Source organism: Onychomys torridus, chromosome 7, assembly GCF_903995425.1.
Source record: "Onychomys torridus chromosome 7, mOncTor1.1, whole genome shotgun sequence".
Lineage (NCBI taxonomy): Eukaryota > Metazoa > Chordata > Mammalia > Rodentia > Cricetidae > Onychomys > Onychomys torridus.
Window position 1 is genome coordinate 96853753 of NC_050449.1, and position 16663 is coordinate 96870415.

The following is a 16663-nucleotide window of genomic DNA, read 5'->3' on the forward strand; positions in this document are numbered from 1 at the left end:
AACCATAGAGGTTTGGAGGACTGTAGACAAGATAGGAAGTAGTAAGGTGGGGCTTTTGGACAGAGCAACGGAAGAGGTAGAAGGTGACTGACTGATGGCTGCTTCCCAATTCTCTGATTGTTCAGGTTCTTACCCTGATATCTGACTCCCGATTTTTTATTGATAAAGATTAATTAGATTAATGCTTCAGCTCACAGCTTGAGAGAATAGTCCCTTATGGCAGGAAGACAAGAATGCTGCCCCCATTGCATCTATGGCCAGGAAACAGAGAGAGCTGAACCCCGATGATTCAGTTGCTTTCTCCTGTGCACTCACTCTGGGGCCCCAGAGGGTGGAATGGTAGTGCCCACATTCACCTGCTGTCAGTTCAGCCTCTCTGGAAAATGCCCTAATACGTGCCAGAGGTATGTCTCCTCTGGCAGTGGAGATGAATCATCACATATGTAGATGCAACTTATGCAGAATGAAGTTAGGGAAATGGTACTTGCAGAGTAGACAGTGATTGTCGAAACTGTCGGCATGGGGGTGAACAGGTATGCTTATCCAGCATTCTGGATAACTGTCAGAGAAGGAAGTACATTTTGAAGAAATGGGGCTTAGCAGACAGTACCACAAGGAAACAGCAGCCGTGTCGGTGGCAGAAGGAAAATGGTCTAACAAAGGTGAAGTACATGTCAACAGGGTGATGAAGGGAAAGTAGGGATTGGTTGACTTGGGGCTTTTAGCAAGATCTGAACTCCCACAGGGTCATCCATTAGTGTAGTTCTTTTGTGTCACTTGTTGGAGGAAGTGGGTGAGGGCTAGTATGCAGGCACACTCATAGATGTATGCAGGCACACTCGTAGATTATGTAGATGTCTTCAGCTGAGCCACATTCCAAACATGAACATTTTCAAACAGATTGCCAGATATCTAGAAGATGGGACAGAGGCCTGGAACAAATCAGTTGTGTTTGCCTAACATGTCTAAAGCACTGGGTTTGATCCCCAGCCCTGCACAGAGCAGCCAGGGCGGTACCTAGCTGAAATCGCAGCACCTGGGAGGTGGAGGCAGGAGGATCAGAAGGTTAAGGTCATCCTTAGCTACAAAGAAAGACTTAGAGCAGACTGAGCTACAGGAGACCCTGTCTTACAAAGTAAAGAACAGGAAGGAAAAAGAGAAGAAATCTAGAGAATGGTCTTTAAATCTCTGGTCTATCTTGATGGAACTGGCATCAGAAATTAGCAACTAAAAAGGATTTGAGAATGTAGGGAATACTTTGGGTACTATGGTAGAGGAAATGTTTCCCCTTAGAAATCTCATGGTGTTACCTGGAGAAATTAATATGTAATCCTTCAACTCAGAAGAATACAAAGGCCAGCAGAATATCTCAGGAGTCAGAGCCAAGATGACCAGCTACTTGGTGGAAGGAGTTCAGGAGCAGTTGTTCATAGGTTAGAATGGACCAGCATTCCCAGAGTTCTTTGGAGGAAAGGCTATTTGCTTTGTGGTGGATGGGATGAATGAAGAATCTCACACTTCAGCTGCTGAAAATGCTGTTAGCCAACCATTGTCAGCCATCAGTCTCCACCAGCTAAGAGAGCAGCTGACTAGCTTAAGTGAATATGAAGTCCTGTCCCCTAAACCAACTTAGGACAACTCTACAGGGCCATCCCAGCTTTTCAACTCTGTGCAGCAATCACTGAGGTCCTTGTCAGGAATGCAGCACAATGCAACCTCTCCTCCCGTCCAGTCTCACCGCTTCCCTTCCCTTTCCCTAAATGCCAACCCTAGCACTCCGTTGTAGACATCTTGTATGGTTATCTCAGCTTTCCAAGAAACCTGGCAGTGCCTGTGGATCATTAAATAGAACCCTATGGTCAAGCGAGCCACCAAAAACATGGGTAGGTCAGCCCAAGGGCTCTGCATGGACAGATGCTTAAAATGCCAGTAGATTCCTTGCAGCGGGGCTAGGTGGATGGGGGTAGGAGTAAGCAAGAGCTGCAATAAAATTGTATCACCTTTGGGCAAGGGGACTTCCAGTAATAAGAAATTGACGGCAGATTGGAGAGAGTGGCTGTCATTTGGAAGAATTTCAATACTTCCTAAGAAGGAAAGGGCATGTATAAAGAGCACCAGCACCCAGTTCACAACAGTGTCACTAAAAGCCATTTCTGCCCTTTTTGTCCTCTCTAACCTTGGGCACCAATCTAGGGTGGGTAGGAAGACAAGTTAGACCAAGTTAGACCAAGACAAGTTAGACCTGGAACAGAATCTAAAAAGATAGCAAATGTTCCCTTCCTGCAAATGCTATAATTATAATTTCCTTTCGTCTGGTATATGGTTCCCAGCGTTTCAGTTGCCAGGCGTTACAAAACCTGAGCTTATCAAAGGATAGTCCCCGGTGGTCTCAGGTGGTGACGCTTTATAGTTCTTTCCTGGCTGGCATTATTTATTACACGCATACTGAGAGGCACTCTAGGCACTGAACTGCCCCTAGAGAGGAGTCCCCTAGTCAGGCACAGCAGAGACAGCCACGGTGGAGCAGGGGCAGGTGCGTTGAGCGAGCTAGTTCTCACAGAGGAAGCAAAGTAACTTTCTTCTCGCTTTTAGGCAAGGGCTTAGTCCGGAATCCTCCCTCTGGATGACCCGGAGTATAGCTCCTCTCCTGGTTCCGCCCCCAGCTCTCAGGCCTGCCAGCTCCCGTCCGTGGTACCCACTCCGCTCTTCCCCATTCTCCTTCCTTGCAACTCTCCCTCGACCCGCCCCTCTCTCCCTTGGAAGTGCTAGCCGGGCTTGACCAGCGGTGCCCATGAAAGCCGGCTCCGCCCTCTGGGTACAGCTCTTCCCCCCCCCGGCCACGCCCCCTCTAGCTGTCGCGCAAAGACCCTCTCTCCAACACTGACTCTGCACCCCTGCCACATTACTCCCCACTTGCTCGGTCGTGCCCCCCAAACCTGGCCCCACCCCTTCTCTGGGCCCCGTTCTTCAAACCTGACCACGCCTCCTCTCACTGCCACGTCCCACCCCTCTCTCCAGACTAAGTCGCCTCCTGTAGTCGCATCACGCCCTACTTGTTTGTTCACACCCCTAAGATCTGGCTCCGCCCCTTCCTGGACGCCCGCTCTTCGATACCACGCCCCCTCTCCTTGCCACGCTCCGCCCCTCTCCTCTTCTCGCCAGGACCCACTCACAAATGCTCGGTTCCCCTCCCCAATGCTCGGCTCCCCTCCCCAGCCCCCCGCCCTCCCGCTGCAGCACCCCGCCCCACCAGTTCGGCCACGCCCCAGAGGCTAGACCCCGCCCCTCCTGGCCCCGCCCTTGACTCCTGGTCACACCCCTCTCGCCGCGCTCCGCCCTGCTGGGCAGGCCCCGCCCTCCTTGCTCCACCTCCTCCCGGGATCCAGCAAGCCAGCCGCCGCGGCGGGCCGTGGGCATCATGGGGACAGCCTCGTCGCTGGTGAGTCCCGCCGGCGGGGAGGTGATCGAGGACACGTACGGGGCAGGCGGCGGCGAGGCCTGCGAGATCCCGGTGGAGGTGAAGCCCAAGGCACGCCTGCTGCGTAGCTCGTTCCGCAAAGGAGTGGGAGCCGGGCCCGGGTCGCTGCCTCGCGCGGCGGGCGGCGGCGGGCTGCTGGGAGCCAGCTTCAAGTCCACCGGCTCGTCTGTGCCAGAGCTGGAGTACGCGGCAGCCGAGTTCGAGCGGCTCAAGAAGGAGTATGAGATCTTCCGGGTCAGCAAGAACCAGGAGTTGCTGTCCATGGGTCGCCGAGAGGCCAAGCTGGACACCGAGAACAAGCGGCTGCGGGCGGAGCTGCAGGTAATGCGGGACAGCACATCCTGAGCAGGAAGCGCTGGGGAAACTGAGACCCGGGTTGCCCCTCAACCGCTTGGTGGCACCACCATCCTGCCCCAGCTACAAACCAAGTTGTTTTCCAAGTTGGACAGAAGCTGCTCCTCATTTACGAGGAATCATTATTTGAGTCAGCATCTTATCAGCATCTCCCCCCCCTTTCAATTTCCGGTTCATTCATTTAGACACCTTGAATCAATAAACCCACCTCCTGAAGCCGTAAATGCCACACTGTGGTGAAACTTCACACAACTCCTCCCAGTTTAACATTTCCAAGATGGCTCAGGGTTTTTTTGTTTTTGTTTTGTGACGTCCTGCAGATCTGGGTTTTAATGAAATGATAGGAATTTTTCTGGAAACCTCCTGATTTCACCGTTTTTTAACTGCGGTGGTTGAAAACCTTCCTTGAGATTACTCAAGTTCCCTTAGTCCATTTGCTTAATCGACTCAACTTTATTCTATTGCTTTTGTAGGCCTTCTGACATATCGGCTTTAACTCATTCAGATAGTACCAAATTTCTCAGAGCTAAAAGTCTGGAACTTTATGCCAGGGGCTCGGAGCCTCTCTGATGGTCATTTGTTTATTCCATTCTTTTCCGTGGGAGAGCTCTCTGACTACCCAAGAGCTCCAGGGCCCATCGAAGTAGGAATTAGATAAACAGCACAGACTTATTTATGTAAAAGAAGGCTCCTTCCTTCCATCAGGTTTTACGCAGCCCTTCTTTATCTGCTGTTCTATCAGCATATTATCGGGAAGATAATATGTTCTTACAGCTCCCTGCCACCCTCACTTTCTACGGCTTGTCCAATGCACTTGCCCGTGTAGAGTGGAGCCATGCATTTCCCATGTCTGATTTCATGTGTGCACCACTGCCCACTGAGAGCCATGTGAGACAGCAGGTAGAGAGGGGCAAGATGAAGGAGCCAGTGCAGAGAGGGCTGACAGACACATTGTCACAGGCCACTGGTCAGCAATCCGAGTTCCTTGCATAACCTGTTGTTCCTTTCTCACCTGCATAGTCTTGAGAAAACTTCCACGTTTATTTCACTTAGCCAAGTTGACATTTGCTGGAGGCTCCCCCTGGATCCACACTGAATGGCTCAGGGGTCAGTAAAATGAGTAATACATAATGCCAAGGAGCACAGAAACTTGCTTAGTTAATTATTCTTCAAGCTGAACCTTCCAAATTGCATTTCTTATTCTCTTAGAAAGCCTGAGGCATAGAAATATTTGGGAACTGGTGCAGTATTTCAAAGAAAAAGTATTAATTTCCGTTAAAAGCTCATTTGCTGAAGAACCTGTTTGCTAGGATTCAAACATGTTTGCATTTTTTCTATTTTACATGAATAAAATGACAACATAGACCTTCTTGATAATTGGTAAAATAGTGAGTAGAGTATTAAAATCCTACCTAACATGTGTAACATATATCAGAATTTAAAATGTGGATGACAGTCTGTTTTGGTTAAGAGATAACAGGTGAATTATTCCAGGCACTTCAGAAAACTTACCAGAAGATACTTCGGGAAAAAGAGGGTGCACTGGAAGCAAAATACCAAGCCATGGAGAGAGCAGTTACATTTGAACATGACAGAGACAGAGTTAAAAGGCAATTCAAGGTAAGTTCCTTATATTTCTACCCCCCTCCAAGTGTCATAGAATAAAAACTATTTTTAAAAAAGTGCATTTGAGCCAGGTGTAGTGGCCCATGCCTTTAATCCCAGCACTCAGGAGACAGAGACAGACAGATCTCTATGAGTTCAAGGCCAGCCTGGTCTACATAGTGAGAGCTTGTCTTGAAAAACACAACAGGAAAAAAGTTCATCTGATATCATGATAAATAGAGATCAATTAAGTAACACACATGAAGGTCATAAGAGGTAGAGAAGAAAAAGTTTTGTGTTTTCAGTTAGATGTTATTTGATAGAGAGATGTGAAAGTGAACGTTTTCAGTGAGATATTGAAAGATGAAAGGATGGGTCTTTTCATTTTTATTTTTAATTCTGTGTGTGTGTGTGTGTGTGTGTGTGTGTGTGTGTGTGTGTGTGTGTGTGGGCACACATGAATGAGGTGCCTGTGGAGGCTAGAGTTGTGATCCCTTGGAGCTGGAGTCACAGGTCATTGTGAGCCCCTCAACATGAATGCTAGGGATCAAAACTCAGGTTTCCTGCAAAAACAGTATGTGCTCTTAACCTCGGTACCATCTCTCCTACCTCTAAGATGTGAGATCAAGCATTTGGAAATGTTTGGGGATGTTCTGTCCTGCATTTGGTATGAGGGAAACAAATTTGTTAGATGTCACACCAGACACACGTCCGTGCTGCTAGACTTCCAGTGTGTTCAGCTGTGAAACAGTAAGAAAAAGGTCTGGAGACATCATCTCAGAGGAGACTCAGAACCATGAACACTGACTTTATGAATCAGTGGTTTCCCCCCGGGAAAGTTGGTGGCACAACTTTGTGATTATGAAAAAAGCCTCGAAACTAAATTCTATGTTTTAAGATTTTTAGGGAGACCAAAGAAAATGAAATTCAAGACTTACTGAGGGCCAAGCGAGAGCTGGAAAGCAAACTTCAGAGGCTACAGGCTCAGGGCATCCAAGTTTTTGACCCTGGGGAGTCTGATTCGGATGACAACTGTACAGATGTCACAGGTAAATGCACTTCATGTCACCTTACCCTCTCTGCAGAGCCGTAGTGATGCTCAGAAACTTTCATTCTCTGTGTGCAGGATTAGTTCCTGTGCTGCTCTTACAAATAGAAGAGACCGGGGTTGGGGATTTAGCTCAGTGGTAGAGCACTTGCCTAGCAAGCGCAAGGCCCTGGGTTCGGTCCTCAGCTCCAGGAAAAAAAAAAAAAAGACAAATAGAAGAGACCTTCCAGTGTCTCTCTTAGCTGTTAGGATCTCCTGTCCTTGAAGTGTATGCTCTTGTGGGCTAGGCTTTCTCTGGTCATCATTCTCTGCCAACCATCTTTGTTCATGGTGTGCATGTGCATGCTCTCTCTCCACACTCCTACCCCCACCCAAGGTCCCCACTGCAGGTCGCATCTACATTTTCTCCAAAGGAAAGAAGAAAGGAGAGCATGTGAGTTTCTTTTCTTGTTGCTATGACAAAATGCCATGCAACAGACTGTTAAAGAGGAAGGTCTTGTTCCCACTCACAGTTCGAGGGCCACAGTCCATCGCTGCAAGAATGTCCCAGCACCAAGAGCATGAGGCAGCTGATCCTGTTGCATTCACAGATAGGGAACCCAGAGTGATGAATCCTGCACTCAGCTTGCTTTTTCCTTTCTACAAAGTTTGGGACCCCCAGCCAGTAGGCATGGTGCAGTCCACATTTAGGGTAGGTCTTGCCACCTCATTTAACCTAGTCTAGATGATCTCTCTCAGATATGCCTATAGGCTTGTCTCTTTAGTGATTCTAAATCCTATCAATTAAGCAATCAAGATTAACCATGCAGGCCTGTAAGGTGGCTCCAGGGTGTAGAGGCCCTATCACCGGGGCCTGATGACCTGAGTTCTTTGCTGGGGTCCCACAAGGTTGTAGGAGAGAACTGACTCCTGAAGTTGCCCTCTGACCTCCACACATGTGCCATGACATGTGCACTCCTGTGTATAGGCGCGCACACACACACACACAGAAAGAGAGAGAAATTTGAAAAACTATTTTTAAAAAATAGCATCACAGGTAGACACCTTGCTTTTCCTGAGGTAGAGTCTCCTCTGCTCAAATGTCCCTTGCCAAAGCCAGCTCTAGGAAGATTGGAAAGTATAATCAATAGCCAGGCAGATGTGTGTCCAACTTTAATGTGAAGGGGCGGGGGGTGTGCATACTGGAATTATGTTCTCTGCAGATTATTTTCCATACAGTGATGGATTCTTTGCAACATTGTGCAATGTGTATTTCACTGTTTCCAATGTAGTTTTGCGAGTCACTCAAAAAGTTTCAGTTTTATAGTAAGCATAAAAAACATTTTTTCTAGCAAGAAAGAAAAGCCTGAAATCACAGAATTGAAGGCATTTTCCATGTTTCAAAAAAATGTTAATCAACTGTGATTAGTATGAGGTAAAAAAAAAAAGTCTTCTGTAGATGTAAGGAGAAAATGTTGTGGTCCTCTTGTTTATAAGGGTGGTAGTATAGTCTTACAAAGGGATGCATTTGGGAGTAAGATACAGCAACTGGCAGTTTCTGCTTGATTTTCATTTTATGCCCTATGGTTGTGATGAGCATTCTGAGAAAAGGATGCAATGATGCCAACTGGCCCAGAAGAGCGGAGAAAGTGCCTCCTGCTGTCACATTAGGCTTACTGATTGCTTCCATATTGGCTTGTTCAAATGTGCAGTGTATCAAAGCTACTGTAATTGCCTTGGCAAGTTAACAGAACCAGGTCAATGCTCCCTTCTTGGTCTTTCTCACTGGTACATTGATTTAAACCTCAGGGACACAAGCTGTCAATGCCCGTTGACGGTCTACCTTCAGAATCCCTTCACAAGCTCAGCATGGTGGCATACACCATTAATCTTAGTGCTCAGGAGGCAGAGGCAGGTAGATCTATGTGTGTTTGAAGTCAGCCTGGTCTACATAGTGAGTTCCAGGACTACATCTCAGGGGGAGAAAAAAACCCTTTACATTTTAACTGATGTGTAAATGTCCAATTGCAAGTTGATATTTAGAATTGTTTCTGGAATTTTTAAACTGCCTCATTAATTTTTTATTACATTTATTAATTTATTTCTTTTGTGTATATGCATGTGTATGCATGTGTGTGCATGTGGGTGGGGGTGCATGTGTGGAGGTCCGAGGACAGCCTGTGAGAACCAGTTCTCTCCTTCGGCCGATTGCACTCCAGGTATTGGACTCAAGTCCTCAGGTTTGGTGGCAAGTGCCTTTGCGTCCTGAGCCATCTCACTGGCCCTAAGCTGCCTCTTACTAAAATTCTTTTGTTTCTTTTTCTTTTCTTTTTTCCTATTTTAATCTTTTCTTTGAATTTGAAATGATAACCCAAATTGTGTTAACCAGAACAGCAGTGCTTTGCCAAAATATGTTGAAAACCATTATTTGAATGCTTATTTTATTTACAAATAGAATATCTTGACATGAGAAGCTCTATTTGACATAGGTGGTGGGTTTTTAAATACTTAGTAACTTGGTTCTTAGGAAATTCCAATTCTTTGTTGCAACAGCGACTGGAACCCAATGTGAATACTGGCCCAGCAGAGCCTTGGGAAGCGAGCCGTCCATCGGCAGCATGATCCAGCTTCAGCAATCCTTCCGAGGCCCCGAGTTTGCCCACAGTTCTATAGATGTGGAAGGACCCTTCGCAAACATCAACCGAGGTAACCGGCCCCTTGCCTGGGGGTTGTGACTGTCAGTATTCTAGAATCCTGTGCACATAACATTGGTGTTCTGGCCCTTTCCATTGTCAAGCCGGCATGCACAGAGTCTGCATCTGACCCAGTGGAGGTTCCATACTTCTCATCAGGATGAGATGGTCCTCCTACCATCCTGGCCACCCCGGTTCTAGCAGCTGTGCTAGCCTCAGAATTCACAGGTGCTTTTGGTGAGCCACGGGGCTAGGATGTAGCTTAACTAAGAAGCAATATTTGTATATTATGTTCTTGTCAGATATTTCATACTTTTTTCCTTTCCACTGATAGCATAAAACTAGTTTCCATCTTACCCCATCCTTAAATTCTCTATTTTAGCTTCACTGGAGTTCAAGAATGAGAAGGCAAAATGGCATCACCTTGGGAATGCAGGCTCCCTTCCAATAGCAGAGCAACTGAATGGCTCACGAAAAATAGAACTGGAGCCGCTACCCTGGGGATCCATTGTTCTCCAGGGGAGACCACTGGCATTCATTTCTTCAATCCCAGAGGAGAATATGAGGCTAGAAATTAATGACCTTCTAATAGGTTATATTCTAGCTTTGTTAGTATAACACATGACAGCAGATTCTAGTCTATGTCTGTTGTTTGTTTGTTTGTTTGTTTTCAGACTTACTTGGAATTATTTTGCCAGTTGTATTCTGATAAATTTTTCATCTATTTGTGGACATTTTACTTCCAGATGACTGGGACACTGCTGTGGCTGGCTTACTGCAGGTCACCCCCTTGTTCTCACACTCTCTGTGGAGTCACTCTGTCAGATGTTACCTCATCTACACAGATGAGACCCAGCCCGAAATGGAACTTTTCCTTAAGGTGAGAATATTCATACATTGTGTATACAATTTGAGAATACAAAGTCGGGAGCTGGAGAGATGGCTCAGCAGTTAAGAGCTCTGGCTGCTCTTGCAGAGGGCTGGGGGTTGTTTCCAGCATTCACACAGAGACTCACAAGTGGCTATATAATTCTGGTTCCAGGGCATTGGATGCCCTCTTCTGGCCTCTGTGGGCACCAGGCATGCACATAGTGCACATACACACATGCAGGCAAACACCCATATGTATAAAATAAAAATAAATAAATCTTTTTTTGAAAAGAAAATACAAGTTAATAGCTGAGGTAGTGGTATACATTTGTAACCTCAGCATTCAGGAGACAGAGGCAAGAGGACTACAGTGAGTTGGAGGCTAGCCTAGGCTACATAGTGAGATCCTATCTCAAAACAAAATACAAGTTAATATTATGTTCAGAATATAATTGCATTTAAACTACGTAGCTCGCTAACTATGAGATTATTATTTGCTTATGATGCCCTTTGGTTCAGTATTCACGGTGTAAGGCAGACATTGTGTGAAGGCTTCTAGTCTTTACTAGTGAGACAGACAGGGGCAAAAGATGAAGATGAAATTGAGAAGTTGGAACTTTCTGGCTTCTTTCCCATTTACATTTAATTTTATACCTAAAATATATCATTAGGATTCCAGTCCTTTAATCCCAGAACTCCAGAGGCAGAGGCAAGCAGATCTCTGTGAGTTTGAGGCCAGCCTGGTCTACAGAGTGAGTTCTAGGACAGCCAGGGCTATAGAGAGAAACCCTGTCTCAAAAGAAAAAAGAAAGAAAAAAGAAAATATGCCAATGTCTTAATGTAAAAGTACTTATGGTTACGAATTTATATATATATATATATATGTTTTATATATGAATATAGTTAAGAATTTGCGTATTAAAATGACCTTTTCATATTTCATTAGCTATTCTCTTCAATGTTTGGGCCCTTCATTGGCCTTGTCTGATGCAGTTGCTGTCCTTAAAACTGTTTCAGATAATACCAAAGTTTAATCCTTATCATGACTTTGAACTTCTCAAGGCAACCCATGGAGTTATTCTAAAGTAAAATTAGGGCTTAATGAGCTACCGCCTGTGACCACATCTGGTTTGCTACCTGATTTCATATGGCCTAGAGCTAAGATTTGATTTTACATCTTAAATCAGTGGTTCTCAACTTTTCTAATGCCATGATCCTTTAATACAGTTCTTCATGTTGTGGGGACCCCCTACCATAAAATAATTTTGTTGCTACTTTATAACTGTAATTTTGCTACTTTTATGAATCATGATGTAAATATTTCTGGAGATAGAGGTTTGGTAAAGGGGTCTTGACCCACAGGTTGAGAACCAGTGTTTTGAATTATTGGAAAAAGGAAATATAAGGAGACTATTTTGTTACGTGAAAATTATATGAAATCCACAGTTTAGTATCTATAAAAAAAGTGTTATTGGAATATCCCCAGACGCGCACGCGTGTGTGTGTGTGTGTGTGTGTGTGTGTGTGTGTGTGTGTGTGTGTGAGAGAGAGAGAGAGAGAGACAGAAAGAGAGACAGAAAGAGAGACAGAGACAGAGAGCTATGACTGTACTACCAAAGCAGTTAATTGGGACAGAAACCAAATAGATTTAAAAGGTTCCTGCTAAAACAGATGAATTATTAAACATTATTAATTTTGAAAAATATTTGACACCTGACCTTGTGTGGGAGAACTCTATCTCCACTGTCTCAAGTGCATTTTAAACACATCTGCATGCCCTAGGATAAACCGGCTATAAATTCATGGTCTGCAGATTGTTAATAGATTTATTTAGTGTTCCTTTGTGATATCACTCAGTCTTGGTAAAATTGTAGAATGTCTTAAAGCTCATAGCTTCCATCTAGTAGTTGGATATAAGTTACTCCCAAGGACAAATGGAGGCTTCTACCTAATTGCTTACATAAAAATCATCATTATTTAGTAATATACTTTATCATAGACCAATATTTTCTCATTAAGATTTTTAAATTTTTTTATGCTTCTGGAAATGAATTTCTGGATTTTTATGCTAGGCAAGCCTACTATCATTGAAGCTACATTCCCTAGCTCAAAGCACTATATTTCCTATGCACACTCACACACACACACACACACACACACACACACACACACACACACAGAGAAAGAGAGAGAGACAGAGAGACAGAGAGACAGAGAGACAGAGAGAGATCTATTTGGATCCTTTAAAACAAGAAAACAAATAATTCATGATAAAAATAATAGCAAGAAATACCAAATCAAACTAACCTAATACTTTCTCTGTTGTTTAATTATGAAATAAATCATTTCCTGAGCTAGAAAATAGCCATGTTGTTAAGCTAATTTTTTTTATTCTAGAGAGAATTTTACTTCTATTCTATAAGATATTCTTTAAAATGTGATTTTTTTGTACTAGAATACTTCTTATAGAGTCTATTCTAAAACATGTCTTTTAAGTAATAAGATTCTTTCTATCCCTCTCATAGTCAAATGTATCATATTTTTATATATTTTAATTCATTTTTAGGACCATTCACCTAAACTTAAAAGAATGTGCGAGGCAATGGGATATTTTTTCCATGCTGTTTATTTTCCAATAGATGTTGAAAATCAGTACCTCACTATAAGAAAATGGGAACTCAAGAAGAGTTCCTTAGTTATTTTATTCCTTCACTCAACGTTACCAAGGTAAGCTGAAAAAACCTCTAATTTGCCATTCATATTAGCTAAAGAGATCACTGCCAAATGAACTTCAAAGATAAGTCCTAATTCTATTCTCATAGTCAAAACTGTGTGAAAACTACTACATTTTATAACTACACACTCAAATGAAAATGTAAAGTTTTGTATCACTAGATGTATCAGCATCACTAATATAAAATTTGTTTGGGGCAGTAGTCAGCACAGTGGCCCAGTATCAGCTTTTATAAATAAAATTTTATTGGAACATAGTCACATTCATTGATTTGTGTAAATTGTTTTAGTAGCTGCTTTCATACTATAATGGCAAAATGGAGTTTTTACAACAGAAACTCTATGTCCTACACAGCCTAAAATGTTTATGTTCTGACTTTACAGTACAAAGCTGGTAGCTTCTCATTTCAGTCCACAGTAAACCTTACTGTTTTCTTTCTTTGGATACAATTTGAGAGACATAAAGTATCAATGTGAATATAATTATGTTAATGAAACTTACCTGTTGGGTTTTTTTTTTTTTTAATCAGTCAAATATAGATGGTGTAGATATAGTAAAAGACAAAATGGGCTTCCTGAATGTTAGCTATTCTGTCTAGCCTTGTCTGGCGGGACTTAAGCTTCACAGGGTATTCATTGTCTTGACTTTAACTGTGTGAGATCTCCAGTTCTACCACTTTCCCTACAGTAAACCCTAACCTTGTCCTCAAGACTGCCTCCTAGCTGGGCCTCAGAGTCTCAACTCCTCAGCAAGGAGGATTCAAAGTTGCAGACTAGCCCTGGCAACTCAGCAAGATCCTGTCTCAAAACAAAAAATCAAGGGCTGAGTATGTAGCTTAATTGGTAGAGGACTTTCCTAGCATGCACAAAATTCTGGGATCAGTCCCCAGCACCACACAAAATCAGGGATAGTGCTGCACGCCCAGAGTCCCCGCACTCAGAAGGTGGAGGCTGGAAAAACGAAGAGGATAACACTCAATGGTAGAGTAATCGCCTAGTGTGCATGAAGCCTTAGATTCAATTCCCAGTTACACACACACACACACACACACACACACACACACACACACTCACACCAGAACATACATACACATACACACACTTATTCACACAGACACACATCACACTCACACACACATACAAAACACACACTTATTAACACACACCACACTCACAAAGAAGAAAGAAAACAGAATGGGCCTACAGACTGCCTAGTGGTTAGGTGGGCAGAGCCAGCAGAGCCTTTCTGAGAGTGTGTCTGCAATGCCCTTCAACTGGCTGCCTCCAGCTGAGTCTCGTTTCTCTACTTTTCTCTCCTTGCTTTGGTATTCAGTAAGGATGTATCATTTTTAATACCTAATGTTTGGGTTGTATCTTATGTTACTTGATAATATATGCCCTTCGTTGTTAAATTTTTCTTCTTTAATTCTTGTTTTTAATCTTTGAAGTCATCTTGCTTTTTTCTTGATCTTCAAGACAGTCATTTGTTAATAAGATACTAACATTTGTTTCCATCTTCCTAATTTTAAACGATTTCCCCCTCCCATTTATTTTCTATTACTTGCCTAATAGAAATTTAAAACTTGTTTAACTAAAATTTTGGTTTTCTTAAAAAATAATTCTTTTTAAACAGAGTTTTAACTCCTTACATTTCTGCTTCCGCTTTATTTCGCTTGAATTTCCCTCATTTCCTTGTGTTCTTTCCATCGTTTGTTGCTCTTAGGACTATCAAGAAGCATGGGAGTTGGGGCTGGCAGTGTCGCTCAGTGGTACACCACTTACCGTACATGCACAAGGCCTGGGTTCCGTCCCCAGGGAGCCTCTCTCTCCATGAACAAAAATGCAGAAGTGTGATAGGAGCCATGGCCATCGGACCACAGACACAGCTGTTGGGGCTTTCTTTTTCTCAAATTACTCCACTTCTGATTGGCTGGCTCTCTCAACTTCCCAAAAGACCAGCCTAGGCAAAGTATTCCTGAACAGCGTGGGAGCTTCAGGGGAGAGAGTACTTTCCTGATCAGTAATTACTCCTTATGTGCATGTGGGATCCACAGAGTTACTTAAAGATGCTGTTCATTGGTTCCTCACATCATTCTGTGCTCACATAAGAAACACTGGCGTTAAAACTCCATAGTCTTTAGGTCTGAGACGTGAATTCAGAGCAAGCTGCACTAACAACACATTTAGCAGTAGGTAAGGAAAGTGAGTGGAGGACTCTTGCTTCGTGGGGAGCACAGATGCTGGGCTCCCCACAACAGGTGCAGAGGGGGGCTGACTTCCGACACTGCTTGTGTGGGTGTTCTGTGATACACAGATTTGACCCAGTCCTTTATGGCAGACACCTTTTACAGTGAAGGGTAGGGATGGGAATGCTTGTGGCTGACTAGGAATCCCCCAGATAACGTGCTTGGCTGGCCTCCATCTGCCAGGGACACTGCTTATACAGCTGGGGCTACCAAGAATGCTTGGTCCTGAGGAGGAAGAAGGCCGGCTGTCCCTTGGATTGCAGCCTGCTGACAGCACAGAGAGGAAGCTGTCACATGGCATTGGTTTGCCTCAGTATGCCATCCAGCCTTCTCAAGAAACAACAGCTCCTCCATGGAAGCCCCCATTGCCCCAGAGTTCTGCATCTCCTTCCAATACTTCTGGGGTCCTATTCTTGACTTTGTCCAGGTCTTTTTTGGCCAGGTCAGCTATAGATCACCTCAAGAACTACTTATGTGGGAGTTCTCAGTCCACGGTTAACTTGTTTCCGTTCTGGGCTTCTCCGTTTCCAACTCTTCCACCTCACAAAGTTGTTTCTCCTCCAAAAAAATGTGCACGTTTACCTCTCTGGCTACGTTTACCTCTCACGTTTACTCTCTGGTTTACCTCTCGAGGCCCACTCCTCTAGCTGCCTCCTACAGAGCAGATCACCCCACCAGTGGGCCTCCTTCCTCTCTGACTTCAGCGGCTATCACTACTGACATGTGTGTTTCGCTTCCACCGGAGCATTTGAGCCAGATGCCAGAGCCCACATTCCAGCTTTCCTGTGTGTCAGTTTTACAGTGTGTGCTTCTGAAGTAGTAGGTTCACACTATACTCAGGCAGACTTCAGACTTTTCTCCCAAAACAGTAACAAAAGAACAGTTAAAATTCTGGACTTTCATGGGACTCAGTCAACACACTAACATGGAAAACATGTATGAATCAATAGAGATGATTGGTACAGAAAACCTAATAAGACGTTGTATTTTCTCTTTTGTCTTTGGAATTATTATTTTAACTTAATTTTAAAGTTCTTATTCTATAACCACACACACACACACACACACACACACACACACACACACATCATTTTGCCTCTTATGGGATCTTCCATTTAATGTTTTCTTGAAAAGGGAAATTGCTTGCAATGTTCTTGTGATATAGAACCCCCCCCCAATATTTAATGTTTTTTCTAAAAATTGTAACTGTGGTTCCCTGCAGCAAAGTTTTTTTCTCCTAAACTTTTTCCCAGTCAAGGTTCTTGCCAGCCATTTGGTAGTCTCCATTTATCCGCAGTTGTTTTCTGTAGTAGATACTGAATATGCAGATTCAGAACATGAGATAAGAAAGGGCAAGAGAAAGCGCCTGAACTTTTAGAGCTAATCATATTTGTATTTTAATTTAGAAAATACACATTTGAAATGGAATCTCTTTCCCATTTACTTGCAAAGTTTCATGGGTCTGGTTCATTATCTTGAGCCATGCACAAAGAGTATCTTTTGAGAACTTGTATATTCAAAATAAATCAAGTATGAAAGCTTTATACCTTAAGGCATAATTCATAGGTCTTATTCTCTGTGGTTAATGAACACATTGTATTTCTGGCACCGTGTCAGAATAGTACTGTCAGATGACGCAGTTTGGGAACTGGAAAAA

At 43.7% G+C, this 16663-nt stretch overlaps 1 protein-coding gene across 4 annotated transcripts in view; it reads left to right on the plus strand.

The window, feature by feature from the left end:
• Positions 1 to 3374: 3374 nt before the first annotated feature.
• The window catches only part of Nphp3 (nephrocystin 3), a 44140-nt gene continuing 30851 nt past the window's right edge, over positions 3375 to 16663 (plus strand). For all 4 annotated transcript variants that reach the window (XM_036191980.1, XM_036191981.1, XM_036191982.1 and 1 more), the window contains exons 1-6: positions 3375 to 3799; positions 5327 to 5452; positions 6336 to 6486; positions 9018 to 9170; positions 9904 to 10037; positions 12594 to 12754. In XM_036191980.1, the coding sequence (XP_036047873.1) occupies positions 3419 to 3799; positions 5327 to 5452; positions 6336 to 6486; positions 9018 to 9170; positions 9904 to 10037; positions 12594 to 12754 (1106 nt within the window). In that variant the 5' untranslated portion in view covers positions 3375 to 3418. The remainder of the gene's footprint in view (positions 3800 to 5326; positions 5453 to 6335; positions 6487 to 9017; positions 9171 to 9903; positions 10038 to 12593; positions 12755 to 16663) is intronic.